We start from the raw sequence: 20,488 nt of genomic DNA on the forward strand, positions 1-20,488 counted from the left end.
GCAAACAAATATATATACATATAGCGTATTCTCCCAGGCATTGGCCGTGTTTACTTAACTTAAAACAAAAATTTTAAACATCACTTTTTCATAAGTTTCAATCAACTGTTTACGCAGTCAGTCAGTCTGGCATTTATTCAATCAGTCAGTCAGGACAAACAGTTTTATATATAGAGATAATATTTTGAAGCTGTAAACTTAAACAATAACTTTTATTATTCATAAAGGTGTCTACAACTCGCGCTACATAACTTACACATTTGATTACAAAAGAATTTGTTTGTCGTAATTGTCATGGGTTATTGCATCAGTTTTATTTTTGGGAACAGAAGCAAGCAATTTGAGCTTTGTCGCAGCTAAATGCAATGCTGCATTATCTCGACAAGAGAGTATGAGAGAGGGGGTACGGAGCGAAGCCATAAAAAGCTGCAAAAAGCATATAAAAAAATAATAACAATATAATAAATAGTCTAAAAATTGAACTTTTTGTTTCCGAGTACTAAAAACAATTTGTTAAAACGTATTTAAATATTTGAAACTGTACGTTTATCTTAATTTTAAAACAAATCAATTCAAATCCTATATTATTTAATACCACATCCAATTCAAATAGTTCAAAAGATGGCGATCCAGCCCCAAAGTACAAAAACTTTGGTCCCAACTTTTGCCTTTATCTAATAATATTTGATAGATGTTACGTATGGGTACAAATCAAATTTAGCCCGCATTTTGTATATGAAAATATTCAAAGCTTGCAATATTTTCAGTGCAAGGGGCAATTGTTTAATGGTAATAGTGCTTAATAATATAATGATAAGAAATAAATAAATATAATTAATTGGTATAGTTCAATTCTAAGTTGTGCGCAGTTTGTAATCTCGCGTTGATAATATAATAAATTAAATAAAAAATCGTTGACGAGGCAAGGTTTGAACCAGCACAAGGGTTTAAAAATTTAAAAACGAAGGTAATTATGATTATATGCACTTGCAGGAACTGAACTAAAACAAGGGTTCAAAAATTGAGAAAACAAACCAGAAAGTATATATATTTATTTTGGGTTTGCAGCAGAGTAAAATATTCGCCCGATAAAAATGACAACATGAGGCAAACGTGTGTTGCAGCTTCGAGCCGAGTGTTGCAGATGCGTTCCACAAATTACGATCCACACTCACAGAATCGCGTAGAGCCCGCTAAAAAGGGGTCTCATTGTTTGAATGAAAGCTGATTTTGCACATATGTCAGTTGGAGGGGGCATTAGTAGTAGTAGTAGTTGTTGTTGTTGTTGTTGTTGTTGACAACTTGATAAGCAACTGCGTGCCACTTGCTGAAAACTCAAGACAGGTTGCCGACTTAATCAAAACACTATTTTGATAGTCGTTCGTTTAGCTGTGGAACTCGCCTGTTTTAGAAGGCTTTTGCACTGCTTTAAATGCCGTCTATAAAACTTTATTTACCTCTAATAATTGCCCAGAAATGCCGTTGAACCCGTTTGGCTAGAACCTGTCATTAGAATTTTGATTATTTTGTAGCTATTTTCAATATTGTTTTTTTTTTCGCAAAATTTAAACTATTTAACATAAAGAAAGACCACAAGCGGCGCATGTTTTTGATAACAATTATGCTCCTCATGCCCATATAGACTTTTTTATGTTCGACTCCGGTACACGGCCCAACCGAAGCTATATAGAGACGCCAGCTGATAACCCCCGAGCTCGGCGTGGATGCCGTTCTATGATCGCCCCATTCGCGTATGCTCTGTGCTCGGTTTTGGTTGTATTGTGTTGTTATTATTGATATTATTGCCTCACAGATTAGCTTAGAGCTGGGCCTCTGGCTGAAGTCTATAAAAGCATCTGAATGGCACAGAAACCAAATCAGTTTTAAAGCGTGTGTTCTGCGTTGCGTTCGCATTGCTTTTGTTTTTGTTATTTTTTCAAGAAACGTTCTCTACTCAAAGAGCATCCGTGAGTCAATCGAGACACAGTAGCAAAAATGTATCAGCGTCAAGTTTCCTTCGATAAGGTTGGTTCACGACGCAGTTCCTGCAAATGCGTACAATCAATACACACGAATAAATCTGTATATTTCCATACTGAAAGTGAAAATCTACATAGGAAACAAATACAATTAACAACTAATTAGTCCCAAGTGCAAAAACAATAAAAATTGGTCAATATAAATTAAGTAAAATATTATAAAAATTCATAGAAAATAATTTAACCATTCTAACAAACATATTAAGTGAACGATACTATTCTTGAATCTAAACGTCAAGCTTTGTGACTCTTAAAACCGAAGAAATGTGCTCTAAAAACAGGATTTCGATATCAAGTCTTAGATAGGAAAAGATGATCGATTATCGAAAAAAGAGTTTGTTCGAAACTTCAAGTCTTAAGCTCTTATAGATTTTGAATTCCTTGTACACAGACAGATGGACATGGCTAGATCAACTCGCCTATCAATTGGAGTATATATACCTAATAAGGTTGTCGATGCTTCCTTCTGCCTGTTTCATACATTTGCACAAATACATTTTACCCTTTTTAACTATTTTCAATAGATTCAGGTTGGGTTTTTTATACACTTCAGAAATGCAGTGAAAATTAAGCAAAATTATTTAACATTCTTAAAGAGAGTTCTTTTATAGTTTAAAAATTTGTTTTTGACTAGAAAAGGCTTTAAATCTGAAATTAAATTAACCTAACTTTTTAGCCATGCACAATAAGAGATAGTTGTTTATAGAGCTTTACCATTTCGGGCACAAAGACAGAATATTTGAGCACAAGTGAGTTTCGTGAAAGAGAGTTTGGCTTAAGAATCAAGTTCTAGGTAATATTCATGGCTTTGGCCCTCGGATGGGGCATTGCGGTTAGACCTTCGAGTTAAGTCTTGGGCCGTTGGCGACCTTTGTAATCTGAGCGAAACAGAAAAATCCCATGACGCTAATATCTGTTTGCAATGCCAGAGCAGCAATGGCAATAACATGCCTATTATATAGAACATTAACCGATTGATTGATGGGCCGTTTGGCGCAGCCGATGCCTATCTGATAACCATGTCTGGTTATTATGCAAACAGATTGGCATACAAATTGATAAGCACAAGTGGTCATTATTTCTACTATTGTTGTTGTTATTGTTGTTCTTGTTGTAGCCAACTCGCATGGAGGACTCTGCGTATATAGCGGAGGGCGTGGACATGCGGGAGGCGCGCAACACGTGCCTGCTGTTCTCGCCGAAGGACTCGTCGCTGGCCAGCGGCGCCTTGGCCAACACGTTGGCCATCTTCAAGAAGCACGACATCAATCTGGTGCACATCGAGTCGCGCTCCTCGCTGCGTGTGCCCGGCTACGAGTTCTTTGTGGAGTGCGATGGCAAGTCCGGCGCCCTGGGCAAGGCCATCGAGGACTTGAAGGAGCAGTGCAGCTACTTCAACATCATATCGCGCGATTACAAGGACAATGCGACGGCTGTGCCCTGGTTCCCGCGTCGCATACGTGATCTGGACCGTTTCGCCAATCAGATTTTGAGCTATGGCGCGGAGCTGGACTCTGACCATCCGGGCTTCACAGATCCCGAGTATCGCAAGCGTCGCAAGTACTTTGCGGACATTGCCTATAATTACAAGCACGGGGAGCAGCTGCCGCATGTGGACTATACGAAGGAGGAGATCGAAACGTGGGGCATCATCTTTCGCAATCTGACCAAGCTTTACAAGACGCACGCTTGCCGCGAATACAATCACGTCTTTCCCCTGCTGGTGGACAACTGCGGCTTCCGTGAGGATAACATACCACAGCTGGAAGATGTCTCCAATTTCTTGAGGGGTAAGTAGATCTGGTGCTCTTTCTCTCCTTGGATTTCTATATATACCATCTCGTCTTCTTGGCCAGATTGCACGGGCTTCACTCTCCGTCCGGTGGCTGGCCTGCTCAGCTCTCGCGATTTCTTGGCTGGTCTGGCGTTCCGCGTCTTCCATTCTACCCAGTACATCAGGCATCCCAGCAAGCCCATGTACACGCCCGAGCCGGATGTCTGCCACGAGCTGCTAGGTCATGTGCCCCTCTTCGCCGATCCGGCCTTTGCCCAGTTCAGTCAGGAGATTGGCTTGGCCTCGCTGGGCGCACCCGACGACTATATTGAGAAGCTGTCCACGGTAAGCTGTACCAGCCTAGCTCTGATCTTCTAATCCTTGTGTTCGGCAACGGTGACAATCTTGCAGATCTTCTGGTTCACCGTGGAGTACGGCCTGTGTCGGCAGGAGGGCGAGCTGAAGGCATTTGGCGCCGGCCTGCTCTCATCGTACGGCGAACTGGAGTACTGTCTGACGGACAAGCCACAGCTCAAGGACTTCGAGCCGGAGGTAACTGGCATCACCAAGTATCCCATCACTCAGTTCCAGCCGCTTTACTATGTGGCCGACAGTTTCGAGAGCGCCAAAGAGAAGACCATGTGAGTAGCAGCCAAATGCAGTTCCATCGATTCGTTTCTCCAAATCGCATCTTTGCAGCAAATTCGCCAACTCCATACCGCGTCCCTTTGGCGTGCGCTACAATGCCTACACGCAGAGCATCGAGGTGCTGGACTCCAAGCCGCAGATCTCGAATCTGATGAACAATATCAACTCCGAGTTCCAGATACTGCAGAATGCGATTGTCAAGCTGCGCGTCTAACTCGATTCATATAATCCTAACTATAAGACACTTTATATCTATATATATCGCGACTGGAACCAAGCCGGGCTCAGTCCACAATTTCAATTAATCTTTAATCATTAACCGAACCTTAAACCCAGACTGTTGTTCAATAAACAGCTTAAACAAAACCAAGTCTTTTTTTAATGGGCTGGTTCAATATAAAGTTATAGTTAAGGGAATATAAATAACTTTGGCAAAAGCTAATGCTGCCAATTTTGGGGTAGAGCTCAAATTTAGCCCGCATTTTGTGTAGAATAATATTTATGGCATGAAATATTTTCGGTACAAAGGGCAATTAAATTTAGGGCTTAAGGCGGGTTGCAGGCTCGAACTGAGCCTTGGTTTGGCCTGCAGCCCTGAGACATAAATACATTTTATAATTTATGCAAATAATCATATGATATTTTGTAACTATCTCGTTTATACCTTTTGTTTATTACAACGTGTCTCGGCTTTAAAGTGCATTGATTTATGCTTAAGCGAAAATTATTCTATATATGTACATAAGAGAGTATATCTATAGTTATTTACAGAACAACACAATGTACAATATATACAAGTTCTATTATAATAGTTATGCACAGAGTTTGCCTTAAAGCTAGATACTTAATTAAACTAGTTTGAGTTGAAAGCCCTTATATACAGCGAATAATATATATATATATATATATATATTATCAGCTTCTAACAGCTTGAATGTAGTGAATGTGAATGTGAATGTGAGTGTGTTTCGGTGACATATTCAATTCTGATCATAAAGTTAAAGAGGAACCTAGCCTGATAATACAACTGATATATAATTTAATTTAGTGAGTTTTACAGGAATAAGAAATGAAATAAAATTGGAAAACATTTCGGCTTAAAAGAGAAACAACAGTCGAATTGAATAATATTTGAATATGTTCACAGCAAATAATTCAGTTGCAATCTCAACCTGAGTTTCGACTTAAATACTACAATAACAACAAACTATTTATATGACTCCAAAAGCGAAGCGCAGTCTTTAAATAATATACATATAAAAATATAAATATAAATATATATGCGGCATATATAAAATATATATATATATATATATAAATGATATGATATATGCAAGATTTGCTTAGTTTCATTTTTGTTTTAGTTGCTTTTAGGTATTTGTCGACACATACAAAACTATATCTATATACACACTGGAATCGGTCTGGTTTATCCATGCTCTACAATTAGGTTTTATTCCATATACATATCAGAGATCCTTGTTTGTGCCAATGGCACTTACTGGATAATTGTAACTAACGTTGGGCTAAGATTTCCCTAAACTAAAACTAAAACTAAATCGAACTTAATTTTGAGAACATGCGAGCTGCCTGATGGAAAACATGAATAGTTAATGGCATACATAGTTAGTTAATAGGGAGTTAAGTTTAAGCTTAAGATTAATACTCAGTCTGTTGAGATCTACAACTAGTTTTTTTAGGTATTGTGTATGTTCGATAAAGAGAGCCGAATGTGCCGAAACTTAGGATTGGGCTTTACTTAATACACTGTGTGGCATGCATTAGACCTGGGGGCAGCAGCTGACTAGTCCAAGAAGTTCAGGCATTTCTCTTAGTATGCCACGCCCCCAGGCTGGCCATATACTATTGAGTTTTGCCAGCCGCGTGCGGCGAATCGAACAGATTCTGCGATTGCTCCTGCGACATTTGATATGGCAATATCTCCAGATCGTTGGGCAGATGGCTCTGGTTCTCATTGCCACTGATCGACTGGAAAGGATTCGTGGCGAAAAAGCTGCTCGTCTGCTGCGGCTGCAACAGTTGCTGTTGCTGCTGCTGCTGCTGCTGTTGCTGTTGCTGCAGTAGATGTTGCTGATGCGCGGTGCTGTGCATCATCTGGTTGTCCTCGCTGTGCGTCTCGGAGCCGTCATCGCTCATGCCCATGGGAAAGTTGAGCGAAGGACTCGATTCGGTGGCCAGTTGCATGTACGAGAGCAGCGAGTCCTCATTCGTATTCTGCGGCGCATTCGAGTTGTTGTTGCTGCCGTTGCAGTTGCTGTTTAGCTGCGTGTCGAGCGTCTGCAGCGGCGACAGATTGAGAAAGGCATCAATGTCCTCCATGTCCTCACGCGACAACATGCTGCTCTGATGCTGCAGCTGCAACTGTTGCTGCTGCAACTGCTGCTGTTGCTGCAACTGTTGCTGCTGCTGCTGCTGTTGCAGGCTGTGTTGCAGCTGCAGTTGCTGCCGGTGCTGCTGCTGCTGATGCTGGTGGGTCTGTTGCAGCTGCAGCTGTTGCTGTAGCTGCTGCTGCTGCTGCAGATTGTGATTGTGCTGCTGCTGACTGTGCAGATTCTGCTGCTGGCGCATCAGCATCTGCTGGTCCTGCTGATTGAGCATCTGCTCCGTGTTGAGCGCGAAGCCGTACTGATTGAACTGCGGCTCCACGGCATTGCTGCCCCGGAAAGTTAAGTTGCGCTGCACAGGAGTGCCGGCAGCTGTCATGTTGGTAGTGGCAAAGCTGACGGGCATCACGGGCTGCAGGTACGTGTAGCGCGCGAGCAACAGTTGCTCGGAGACGATGCGCAGCTCGTCCTGCTGCTGCATGATCAGCTTCTGCAGCTCGTCATGCTTGCGCTGCAGCTGATCCTGCAGCTGGCTCTGTGTCGTGGTCATCACCACGGCGCCCGACAGCAGCTCCGGTTGCTGCCCCTGCACCGACACCGGCACCGATACCGGCACTGGCAACGGCGACAGCACGGGCGCCACCGGAAACGGCCCCATCACCGGCTGCACGGGTATGGCGGCCAGATATTGTGGCGGCTCGAGAAAACTGGGCGTCATCAGCTGCGGTGTGCTCAACGGGTAGCTGGACTGTGTCAGCTGGCAGGCGCTGCCCGTAACGAGTTGCGCTGGCGCCAGCGGCAACATTGGCAATATCTTCGGCTGCCCGATGCTCTGATGCAGCTGCAACTGTTGTTGCTGCTGCTGCTGCTGTTGCTGCTGCTGATGGAAGTTTGAGTGTTGCTGCTGCTGCTGCGAATGATGCCGCTGGTTGTGATGCAGATGCGAGCGCTGACGATGACTTTGCTGTGCGTACAAGGGAATGCAATTAGAGTGAAGGCTATTCTCCTCGCATGTTAACTTACCGAGCTGCAATGCGTCATGAGGGATTGCCTGCTGGTAACTGAATCCGTGGACATGGATGTCGAGTCGGATTCGTTGCCACGGCTGTTGTAGTTGAAGTAACATTTGCGCTTGGCCTTCGGCGAGATGCCCGTGGAGCTGATGTTGCCATAGCTAGAGGCGGGTCTGGAGGTCTTTAAGGGATTCAAGGTGGAGCTGCTTGCGGCTGGCGCCACGCTCGACGACCACATGGGCGAGGAGTCCATCGTGGGCGAGGCGGCTGCAGCTGTCTGTTCACTGTTCAGATTGGCCAGCATATTGTCTAGCAGATGGCTGTCCAGATGCTGGCTGCTCAGCTCCATGTCACGCAGCGTGGTCGTCGCCGAGGCGCACTTGCTGCTGCTCGAGTTGGACTTGGGCGCCTGGCTAGGCGTATGCTGCTCCCCGCTATCCCCATTCAGCATATCCGTATAGCTGATCACCTTGTGCGTGCAGACCACGTAGTCCGGCTTGGAGCTGTACTGGTGATAGCTCACGTAGTAGTCCGTCTGCAGCCAAATGTACTGCTGGCCCTTGGTCAGAAAGCGATAATAGCAGGACTTGCCCTCGCCCGTCTGGCGCACTGTGCGAATTGAGAGCAAAGATTAGATTGCACGGGCGCCAGCTGGAGCTGCGCATACATACACTCCTCGTGGCAGGCGACAATGTTGTCCAGATCATCGAAGTGATAGTAATCATAGCCGGAGGTGCCCAGCACCTCGAACGGCATATAGCCAATGATAGGCGGCGCTCGATGGTCGAGGAACAGAAACTTCCACTCCATGCTGTGCTTCGAGGTGAACTCGGTGCCGTTCGGCTCCACGATGCTCATCTCGCGTATCATCTGCGGCGTCTGTATGCGGCCCGTGCCCACAAAAACCAGCCGCTTGTCCAGCTCCACGCCCGGATGCTGTTGCAGGATGCGCGGCAGCGTCTGCTGGCTGTCCGGGCTGGCGTTCGCATTGCTGTTGTCATCGATTCCTATGGGTTTGATGGGGCTTCGAGTTAAAAAAGAAACTGTGCTGCTGGTCAGCTGCGCGACTACCTACGAAAGTAACCCACGAATTTCACCAGCTCGTACAGACTCGCATCCCTATTCTCGTGCCCGCCGCGTTTCAGATGCGTGTAGAAGGTAATCTGGTTGCTGGCACCAATGTCCGTCTGATGTGGTTCGACGACGGGCGCTGGATTCAGAAAGACGTTCAGCAGTGCCTCCTGATCCAGCTCATAGGTCACATCGTAAAAGTTCTTGCTGTACAACTCACACTGGCAGAGCAAGGGCGAGAGAGGGAGGGAAAGTGTCATTTCAATGTTTTAGCCGAGTTAGGCTGGCGCCACCTACCGGCATGTAGCCGAGCTGTGAGGCCACACTCTCCGATGCATAGAATACGGAGCCCACGCTGTTAAAGACCACCATGAAGGCATCCAAGGACTCGAGCATCAAATGAGAAAACTCATCGTTTGTCAGAAATGTGGGCTTCCATTCCTGCTCAATCTCGAAGACCTTGGAGCGATCCGTTGCCTCTGCGTATGCCACAAATAAATAAAATATCTCGAGGTATAATTATTTTCATCTGGCACTTACCATTGTGATGCCTTAGGAATGATATGGTGGACTTCAGCACTGTTGACTTGTCCATTTTGCGATTCGATGTGGTTATCAGTCCACTCAAATCGTTAACCAGCGAATTAAATTGATCCCGACGCTTCTTTTCGCTTAGATTTCGAGATCTTCTGCAAAGAAGACTTTGAGTTACCAAAAAAAAAAAAAAAATAAAAAATCACTCGTACAAAAAAAAATATGTTAAATGGCATGCATTAAGATTAGCTCACGGGTTGGAAAATTTCAATGACTGCCCACACCCACACTCACACCCACACCCACACCCACACACACATACACCCCGCTCAAGCATATCGAACAGCTGCTCACCTTTGGCCCACGTGTGTCCTGCGATTGATGCTTTGTCTGGCGTTTATTAGACAAATCCGCCCACATGCTCACACACCCCACACAGTTCGACGAAACATGTTCGACTGCACACACACAAGTAGGCAAAGGGTAGCAGTGGCGGGGAGGGGGGAAGGTTAGAGGGGAGTGCGGATTGCTGTTGTCGCTTTACATTTGTTGCGCTAGGACAAACATTTTTGGGCTCAGATTTTTGCAATTGACGTTTACGTGTCAACAAAACGAGTCGCATAAAAGAATAGAAAGTTAGAAATAGAGAGAGTGCGAGAGAGAGAGAGGGCGATACATATGCTGAGGACATAAGCATGGCTTTATTGTTGTTTATCTCAGTTCATGGAATGCAAAGTCTAAAAAAAACCCCTTCCTTGAGCAAATAATCCAGTGCCTTCAGTTAACTAAGAACTCCTCTCTTACCTCTATTAAATGTCTTTCTAAATGGGCTTTGAATAGGTCAAAGCAGGTTTTTTCTTTTGCCCAATTAGCAATAAGCGTGCTTTCGGCTCATAACTGATGCACAGGCTTATTTTGGGCCTTCTTTACTTAACTATATTAGCCTTATTGAGCCTATGTAATACATTTACAACAATTAATTGGCATTACCCTTTTTTTTAATTTCTTTATCTGACCATATAATTGTAGTATATCAAACCGTCTGTTGCTCTATCAGTATCTCATCGAGTCACTTATTGCCTAACAATATCTCTCTGCCCTATTTTTATTTAATTTTTTCTCTCTTTTTTCTAATTTATTAAAATAAAATATCCCTATCGTAACGCTGATTTTTCTAGTCAATATTGTATTCTTCTTAAGTGATTAGATTTGTTATTTTGTATTAAATACCCGCTTTTCTAACATTAATAAATAAAGATTAAATTTTTCAAAATTAATATACCGTGCATGGACTATAGGGCTTTAAGCTAGATTGGTGCGTAGCTGGAATTCTAATTTAAGCGAAGCGCTTTCTGCGCTTTTTGGAAAATCGGCGAGCAGCCTCAAAGCTCAAACTAATTTAGTCTCAATCGAGATTCATCTAATCATATTTGGTAGATGACAATTTTGTGTAGGCTTCAAATTTAGCCCGCATTTTGTATATGAAAATATTTACAACTTGCAATATTTTCAGCACAACGGGCAATTATAAATAGAATTATTTGCTTAAGAATTTGAATCTAAGTATAAGAAATATTGAAGGAAAAGCTAAATTCCAGGATTGGGAAATCGACCGCAGCGAACCGGAACCATTTTCCACCAACCAGAATATCAAAACTTAATATAAACATAATATTTGTTTTCACACTCTCATGCTCATACACTATACTTAACTTAATTAAAAGACTTTCCTATAATACTAATCATAAATGATACTGCAATTAATTATGGGCAGAAGTTGGCGCATTTTCCTCTATTTATCACTCTGCTTCTGCTTTTCTCTTTCTATCTGAATTTTCCGGCTATTGAATTACCAATTTGATATATTTATTGAAACACAAGCTAAGCGCAGCACGTTGACATATTATGAGATAGAAACAAGAAACCAAACGCAGAACTTTGAATACCCTAACAGAAATATGGTCTTTATAGAAGAGCTTTTCTCTTAAGATATAATATAGTACTTCGATTTGATAAGATTTTACAGATATATTGGAGGACAAATACAGGTCGTAGCTGCTGAGCTTAGACGAAATAAATGTAAATCGGAAAAATTATCCTCACAAAAACTTTATATCTACATCCATTTTTAACTATAGAGTTCTAGAGAATTATGATATACCCTAATGTTAATAAGACATGGCTAATATGCATTGTATAGATTCAAGATAAGTCGAAAAACAAAACAGGAATAGCATTTTCAAGAGGCTAAGCCCATGGCTGCTATATACACACACATAATATAATATTCCGATTCGTAATGGAATTAAAGAAAATTTCCTGACAAGCTTGTAATACCGGCTGCAGGGGCATACAAATAATTGTAATTGCTTATGAGCACATAAGATTTGGTTGTTGGCCAAAAAAAATCAAATCATGCTCAAATTACACTTAACTAAAGTTATGAACCTTGCGTACAAGATGTGCCAACTGTAACAGATTTTAGTTGTGGTAAAGGGGATGGGGAGTGGGAGGGTTGGGCTGAGGGGCAGCTAGTTGATTATGAGTTGGCAAAGCAAAAACTAAATTCGCTTGCTCAAATTTACTCAGTTTTTCGCTAGATAAAATACTGTTTTATATTTAATACTTTTTTGCAAATAGCAAGGAGTATATAGGCTTTGGGCAATGTGCGTCAGAGATCTTCTCTAAAAAAATCCAGGAGTCTTTTGGTCACATACCGAAATTAATGCTTCACAGCTTCGCTGAAGATCGACCGCCCACCGGGGGCATGGAAAAGGTATCGATATCTTTGACTAAATTTGGCGGGCAATATGTTTTGAACTCTTGGCGAGCATTAGACAGTCGGCTGGGCCCGACTAAAATAAACTTACCTGCGTTTTATCATTTATTTTTAATTTATTGTCTGCGTATTTCGTATCATAACTGTCAATTGCAGTGCAACCCGCCCATACAAATATACATTCATGTTTGTCCATGCAGGTGCGAGTCTATGAGTAAATCGTGGTTGTGCTCACCTTTTTGTGTCATCCTTGTCATCGCTCTCGTCGTCCATCTTTGCATGCGATAGATATTCCTCTTCCAGCTTGTTGGTTTTTTCGTTTTTTTTTTTCAGTTTTGTTTAAAAAAAAAAAAAAAACAAGAAAAAAAAACTCGCACTCACCTTTGCACTTAACTTTGTTCGGTTCACAATTTGAATTTTACATATTTCTATTTTTGTTATTTTGTTGCATTTTTGTAAGTTTTGTTTTTAGGTAACATTCGCGCGGCAGCTAATTGCAATGCATTTAAATATGTGCCACATTTTGTTGATTATTTTTTGTTTGCTTGCTGGCAAAAGTAAAAGAAATTTGTATTAAATTTGCACTTATTTATTCAAAATATTATATTTTATTTATTGCTACACAACGTTTCGCGTACCGTCAGCAACAAGTGCAGTTGAGCATCTGACCTGGCCTTTGGCCCAAGTACTTGACTTCGATAACACACGCACACTCTTACAGACTCTTATAGACGCACTCACACACACAGAGGCAATTGTTCTTGGCTTTGTGCTGCTGGCAGCAGCATCCTTCGTTGAGGAATCGCTGCTGCTGCTGCTGCCTCTGCCTCGGCTGCTGCCTCTGCTGCTGCTGCTGCCGCTGCAGTTACGTAACGCTGAGGCCAGTCGCTGAGCTGCGCCTGCGCATGTGCCACAGCGCGTGCCCAGTCGCCAATTTGCGGCAGCCGAGCGCCAATCATTGCAGCCGACGCGGATGTTGCAACTAGACGATTGCATCCCCTAAAAAGTATGCTATGTTATTTTGCTCCGGTTACTAAATGCGACGGCGAATGCCATAACAACCTTATGCGAGTCATGTGCGTACAAGGGCATGTATGTGTATGTGTGAGTGTGTGTGTGTGTGTGCTCGCGTGCGTGTATGTGTATGTGTGTGTATTAAGCAGCTGCTAACCAATTGCCAGGCAGCGCGTAGCTTTTGCCGCACGTTTGGCTCATAATACTCAAACATATTGCATAATGCGTGTACTGTGAGTGTGTGAGTGTGAGTGTGTGTGTGTATGTGTGTGGCACTGGATGTACATGCAGTTGATTTTGATTTTGTTTTGTTTTTTTTATTTGTTAATTGAATGCTAATGGCTCAACTGAAAATACGAATACAAACGCCTGCTTAATTGCGATTTGATGGGGCTTCAGGTGAATTTGAACTTGCCACAAAACTTTCACTGCTGCCACACAAGTTGTTGCCAAAGAAAATGTCAAAGAAATCGACGAAGTTGTTGTTGTTGTTGAAAGCCTGGCAAATGCAAAGGCTTGCAACAAACTGGCAAAATTGCGTTCACCCTTAATTAAAAGCGTTTCCAGCAACGGGCTTTAAATATGCAGCTCAAAAGCAGAAAACAAGCGGCTTAAAATCCACACACACACACACACACACACACACACACACACGCACATGCATATGTGTTGCTGTTTAATTAATCCGTTTAGCCATTTGTCCGGCGAAGCATTTAACGAATCATAATTTCCCACATGTATTCAACAGTTGCAGCTGCAAGTGGCCGGACAACATTTTAAATACACATCAAAGCCAAAATGCCGACAGCTTTTCGTAGCCCCAAAACCCGCCTTCCCCCACCCTAAGCCAGCTGCCCCACAGTCAAGTTGTAGTTGTTGCTCCTGGCATTTGCTTTGGGCAAGTGTTGCTGGTTAACCCTAAGTAGCTGCTGCTGCTGTTGTTGTTGTTGTTGTTGTTGTTGTTGTTGTTGCTTTTCTATCAACTGGTTGGTTTCGGCTTACGTTCTGTGGTTTTGCCAGCTTTAAAAAGGTAGCCGCTAATAATTGCCAACGTGTGTTTAATGGCTCGAATTGCAATTAGTGCGGTTTGCTGCGCGCCAATTCCCAATGGCCAAGACTAGGGAACACTAGACACACACGAGAGAGAGAGAGAGAGAGAGGGGTACAGAGGAAGTGAGATTGAAAAAGAGCAAAGGAGAGAGAGACTATGTCTCAATTTATGAAACAATGTTAACTATAAGCTGATGATCTATTTTATTCGATAAAAGAGTTAGAGGATAACTGATTAATGGAAAAGAGAGAGAGAGAGAGAGAGAGAGAGAGAGAGAGAGAAAGAGAGAGAGAGAGAGAGAGGGAGAGAGAGAAATGAAGGGAATTGAGATGTAGAAAGAGCAAATAATAGAGAGGACATGTCTCAAATTTTACAACAATATTTACTATGACTTCTACTTTGTAAGATTCTTTCTTTCGCTTAATAAGATTTGACTAATCAAAAAGAAAAGTATAGAAATAAGAGAGTGAGATAAAGAGAGAGAGAGAGAGAGAGAGAGAGTGAGAGGGACGGAGATGGACAGAAACAGTTCAGGGACATACTTAAGAACTCCAGAAAGATATCCAATAGAAACTAATATAAAACAACATAGTTTAAGGACTAAATGTGGCCTCACCTTGAAATAAATTAATATTAAATATAATTATTCAATAATTAATAAAAGGTTTATTTGCTTAGACCAATAAAGCGAAAATAATATTAAAGAAACATTGTCAGTTCAATTAGTCAAACCAATTAATAATTATAGTCTGTAATAGGTTTTCATGCCTATTCTTAGAAATTCCCAACTTCTACAAGCTGATCTAGAAATAGATACAATAAATCCAATACACAAAAGTGACAGCTATTCACGTATCATTTGGCTGCACTTCAACGCAATTCAATTGCATAATAAACCATTCCGAATGTAGCTTAATGTAAACAAAACAAATAGTTAGAAAAGCTTGCGACAATTACATGCCGCAAACCCGAGCCTCTACTCCCCCCACCAGCACACACACACTCACACACAGCCAAGCAGACAACATTTTTTCTATGCTCATTTGGCATTGATAAACGTTTTGTTATTGTATCTCTTTTTTTTTTGCAATGCGGAAGCAGAAAGCTCGTAAAGCCGGTTGCCAACTGCAGCCGCAAGATCGTTGACTGACCTAGTCATGCAAAAGCTCTCTTTGCCGCGCTCTCTCTCTTTCTCTCCGGCTCGCGTAGACTTGCTCTCTCGCGCGCTTGCAGCTAACGTCATTTGATTGCATTTCTAAAGCTTCGCTCAGTCCGCAAATTATCGCATAGTTGTTCTGCCTGTGTGCGTGCGTGTGTGTGTGTGTCGTGTGCGCGCTTGTGACAGTGTTTGATTTCTTTGTCAGTGAACTTGAGCTTTTGCTGGCTCTGCTAATTGCATTGCGATTACAGCATAGCGCAACAGTGTGCGTGTGTGTCTAAGTTGATGTGTGCTGTGTGTGATAATACCGCGCCGTCTGCGCCCGCACAGCCCCTGTCCTCGTGTTTTGTTTTGCTGTGGTCCGCCTTTTTTTTAAAGCTTTGCGACTTTTGTAATATTTTTTGTTTCACTCGCACTGCACGGCACAGTTGAGCAGCTTGCTCTGCACAAACACACACACACACACACACACACGGACACATAACTGGCGCTCTTTCATTCGCTCTCTTCGCGTTTGTTGTTGTTTTAAACTTGACTTAATTAAATTGTTTCCTATTTTGCTGCTGCTTTATTTTTATCATTAGCCAATTGTCTGTCATTCATTGATTTATTTAGATTCCCGTTTTGTTCGGTTTCATATGTGTTAACAACGACATTTTTTTTTTGTATACACCTGTATAGACAGTTAAGGGTATAATTAAGGTAGCTACCTAAGGAGTTCCATTTCATTTCTATTTCTCAGCCCAAGTCCCATGGCCAGCCCTTAAGTTAGTCGCTTATTTGAATATATAGTATCTTATGCACTATTCCAATGCTGGGAAGTAATCGATCTACGAATCAGATACTCCACCTGTGGAGTGCTCATCTTGCAGCTCGACATGCGAAGCGGATGTGCTGTGCCTTTTCTTGCCGCTCACCATTATTTGAATTGATTAGTTTTTGATTTAACAACAATTAAACAATGATTTTCAAGTAAGTCTGAAGGAATAATTAATTAAATTTGCAGTTAATGTTTTGTTTAATCTTAGACAAAGCAATTCGCTTCGCCTTATTCTTTTCCAACTATTGCTCTTCCAACATGAGACACAAATCGCTTATCTCTTCGCTGGCAAAGCCTTTCGAGTATCTTGTTGCTAATATATATACTTATTTTATTGTAATTGCTGCAATTAAAGCGCTATAGAAAATCCAGTTGGGCTCTGCCTGTATGATGTATGCATTTCTATGAGATAAATATAGATTTTAAACGTTTGAGCTTAAGATCTATTTTGCAATTCGTATTTTATATTTTTATCAAAGATCACAGAAATTGTATTTTGAAGCTGCGTAATGTCATATTTAAGAATTGATTGGCAAGAATCAAGATACCCCCTCTCCCTCCCTCTCGCACTCCTTCTCTCTCGCTCGGTCTGTCTTTCACAAAGAGTTGTAACATATTAGTTTAAAATTTATAAGTTGTCAATTGAAATGATTTTACGCTGGCATTTTAGCTGCCTGGCGCATGATCACACACACACGCACACGCACACACACACTCACAAGAATCATGCACACCAATGCAGAATGCACACGCGCACTCACACAGTGAAACACACAGGGTAAGACACACAGACACACAGACAGACACACACATGCATGCACCTGTGTAGACAGTCGACGCGACACGACGCTCAAACGCTGACGATGACGTTTCAAAAAGACGCTACTCAAACCTGACACAGAGCCCCGCCTCCCCCACCGCCCCGGCAAACGCGGCCCCAGCCCCACCACACGCTGAGCTCAACCGAGCAGCCCGCGAATCGCGAACCGCGACCCGCAGCCTGCAGAAAGCGACTTTGACAACAAAAAATACAATTCAAAATAAAATGAGAAATACTTGAAAGAAACTCAATATTATTTTTCCCTTTTAGTCTATTGTGTGACCAGTGTTGCATTATTTTATTATGAAATATATATTTAAATATAAATATATATATATTTTAGGTGTTGCATTAATTCCGCATCTTTTAGCTGTCGCTTGTTCTTTTATATGGAAATACAAACATATTATTATTTAAATTATTAATTTTTTCAGTGTTGCATTATTTTCTTTGCTTATTAAGTTTTTCATATTCATATTAATATGATATATTTCTAGTGTTGCATTTTCAACTTGTGCATTTCCTAATATACTATTTATGCACATGTCAATTATGAGTATATTTTATTAATATATTAATTTTCTTTAATTTCTTTTTTGTTGCTTGTCTGTTGCATATTATTAATTTAATTTTCACTTTCTTAAACTGTTATTTCTACTTTTTATTTTATTCAATTTATTTTCCAGTGTTGTATTTTTATTAAAAATCCTTATATTTCCAGTGTTGCATTATATACATTTTTTAACGTGTTGTTTGTCCGTTATTAATTTCGCTGGCATCTTTAAACTGCCGTGTAGTGCTCTCTCTCTCTCTCTCTCTCTAATGTGCGCCGCATACGTAGAACATTTTTGGTTGAATGCACTTTTTATTGGTTTTGGCTTTCGTTCCTGTTTCTTTGCTTGTTCGCCTCACACCATTCGCGTTCGTATCTGCCTATTTATTTACTTTTTAGCACGATGTTAATTATGCTTAAGCACTTGCATTACATTTTCTTTATTCATTTGCGCTTTTATTTACACACTTCGGGCACACACTAGTTTTTCAATTAGAATATTTATTTTTAATTCCCTTATTTTATTTATTAATTTATTTACTTACAGCTTGACAATTATTTATTTATTTATTATTATTATTTTATTTTAAATTGATTTTGTTTTTTTCAATTGTTAAATTTTGAATTTTTCACAAGAATAACAAATAATTGGTTAAAGCACTCAAAAACTTAACAAGTTTGTTTATGTTTTCATTTTTTATTAAATGAGCTTTTTTACAAATGTTTAAAAATTATATAATATTATTGGCGCTGGCTTTTTGCGCTTTTGTTTACTTTGCTTTTTGCCAGTTTCGTGTGCGCACATGTCTCAAAAAGAAAGCAGCAAAAGAGCATTAAGTATTATTTTTCTTTAATTGTATTTGAGTAGCTCTTTTCAAATTTGTTATTTATTTATTTTTAAATATTTTTTATTTTGCAGCTACTTAGTTTTAAATTGGGTTTTTTTAATATAAGATGCAGCTCAGCAAAGGAAACAGGAAGCAGGAAACAGAGTTGTCGCAGCATTCACACACACACACACACGCGCGCACACACACACTGAGCCACTCGTAAGCCAGGCAAAACGAGCGCGTGTAATTTACGATCGAGTTACAGCTGTAAGTCAGAGTAAGTTAGACACAATACGAATCGCATATTAGACTAAAGCAAATCCGCCGATAGACGAGGTTCGAAGCGATATCTGATTTATCATACATTCATATATTTATAGAGATAATGTGTGGTATGCGCTACGTTTGGCCGAAGAAACCGCTTGAATTGGCGCCTCGAGCTTGGCGCCCGACGCCTCGCCGACTCGCTGCAGTAGACGCCGCTGTGCAACTGGGTGCTGGGTATTGGGGAGAGACGCGCGTTTGACGCTCGTTGTCGCTGCGCGTGTCAAAATCTAACTGAAAGAAAAAGGCCCCAAATTCTCGCCGACGCCACGAGAAACGAGAATTGCAATTTCTAAGCTGCGACGCGCTCCCAACAACAACAGCAGCAAGAAATAAAATTTTAAAAAATGTATAAAAAAATGCATTTTCTGTGTGTGTGGATAAACGTCGAGCGAGCGCGAAATGCAGCGAGCGCTGCCCATACAAATAAATACATGTTCTCATCACTCACACACATACATACACACACAACCACACTCACTCACTCACACACACACATACGTGCACTTTTGTCGTGTTGCTTTGGCATTCGCTTCGCTAGCCGGCACTCGCTGCCGCACGGGGCGTATACGCGATATGCGCGCCTTCTCCGCATTAGCTGGCATTTGCGAGCGTCGCATCGCGTCGCGTCGACCCGGCTATTATTTAATATTACGCCAACAGCAGCGGGCAGCTCGCTCGGCGAAAGCCCCACTCAGCGATCGTCGGCAGCGACGTCGACAGCGATGTCGACGTCGACGCTGGCAGCGACGCAAGCAGCAACCTGCCTGCCTTTGGCTTTATCTGTCGCATTTACAGCTGCCTTTGGGTTATCAGCAGGGCGCAGGGTCTCGCATGCAGTGGCAAGGAGACGTTGCTCTGTTTGTGACATGCCACTCGGGACTCGTGTGCCGCTGCCCCCCACTGAGCGCAGCTCTGCACGTGTTGGGTTTGCCGTTTCCGGTTTGTCTTGCGATTTGTTTGTCTTGTTTATTGTCGCGTTGAGTTGGGGGTAGGGTGCTTCAAGGTCTGCTATGATTTGCTTTTCTTGCTGTACATTAAGACAAGTTCGAACTTATAATTATATGCACTTCGTTCGGCATTGACAGACTAATCATACCCTTTGACTCTGACCCTATAATTGGATGCAGAGAGGGTTCAGCTGTTGTCAGCGAGACTGGAATTACTTTTAGGAAACGTGTATCGTATTGATATGTATATAGTTAGGATCAATTACAGCTCATCTGTGGTCTTAAATTTAATACTAAAATTAATAGCTTAATATGCTGACAGTTATAAAACAATGTTCAAGTTCCAAAATAATTAATAAATATTAACTTACCCTTAAGTTCTATTATCACTATTATTTTATTGCCATCATTAGTAGAGGGGGGACAACAATATGTAGAGAGAAGGAAGAAGCGAGAAATTAGAAAACAATATGTACAGAGAAGGAAGAAGCGAGAGGAATAAGTGAGAGCGAGAAAGAAGGCGAGAGAAAGGGCTAGACAGCAAGACATTAAATTAGAGTGACATATGTACATAATACATACATACTTACTTACATATATATACATACATACATACATGCATACACACACATTCATACATACTTACATATATTCATATATACATGCATACATTCAAAGAGTCATACAAACATACATAATAACATACATATGTATATACATACATATGTACATACAAAACTACATACAAGCCTGCATACATACTT

General features: G+C 41.5%; 2 protein-coding genes across 6 annotated transcripts; one reads left to right on the plus strand and one right to left on the minus strand.

The window, feature by feature from the left end:
• The first annotated feature begins 1,868 nt into the window (after positions 1 to 1,868).
• Positions 1,869 to 4,827, plus strand: Hn (phenylalanine hydroxylase). Its single transcript, XM_002048256.4, has 5 exons — positions 1,869 to 2,025; positions 3,157 to 3,829; positions 3,896 to 4,158; positions 4,225 to 4,454; positions 4,513 to 4,827. Exons 1-5 carry the CDS (start codon positions 1,996 to 1,998, stop codon positions 4,673 to 4,675), a joined length of 1,359 nt encoding a protein of 452 aa, XP_002048292.1. The 5' UTR covers positions 1,869 to 1,995; the 3' UTR covers positions 4,676 to 4,827.
• Clk (circadian locomoter output cycles kaput protein Clock) lies at positions 3,965 to 19,009 on the minus strand. 5 transcript variants are annotated; one of them, XM_070207969.1, is made up of 8 exons: positions 18,854 to 19,009; positions 12,439 to 12,751; positions 9,431 to 9,591; positions 9,188 to 9,369; positions 8,895 to 9,111; positions 8,491 to 8,826; positions 7,830 to 8,428; positions 3,965 to 7,770 (listed from the first exon to the last, which is right to left on the minus strand). In XM_070207969.1, exons 2-8 carry the CDS (start codon positions 12,474 to 12,476, stop codon positions 6,325 to 6,327), a joined length of 2,979 nt encoding a protein of 992 aa, XP_070064070.1. In that variant the 5' UTR covers positions 12,477 to 12,751; positions 18,854 to 19,009; the 3' UTR covers positions 3,965 to 6,324. The 5 variants fall into 5 exon arrangements, with proteins under 5 accessions (XP_070064070.1, XP_070064072.1, XP_070064071.1 ...); XM_070207971.1 differs by having other exon boundaries at positions 9,431 to 9,576; positions 18,815 to 18,888; XM_070207970.1 differs by having other exon boundaries at positions 9,431 to 9,579; positions 18,815 to 18,888.
• Between the last annotated feature and the right edge of the window lie 1,479 nt (positions 19,010 to 20,488).

This window comes from Drosophila virilis, chromosome 3 (assembly GCF_030788295.1).
Source record: "Drosophila virilis strain 15010-1051.87 chromosome 3, Dvir_AGI_RSII-ME, whole genome shotgun sequence".
In the NCBI taxonomy this organism is placed as follows: domain Eukaryota; kingdom Metazoa; phylum Arthropoda; class Insecta; order Diptera; family Drosophilidae; genus Drosophila; species Drosophila virilis.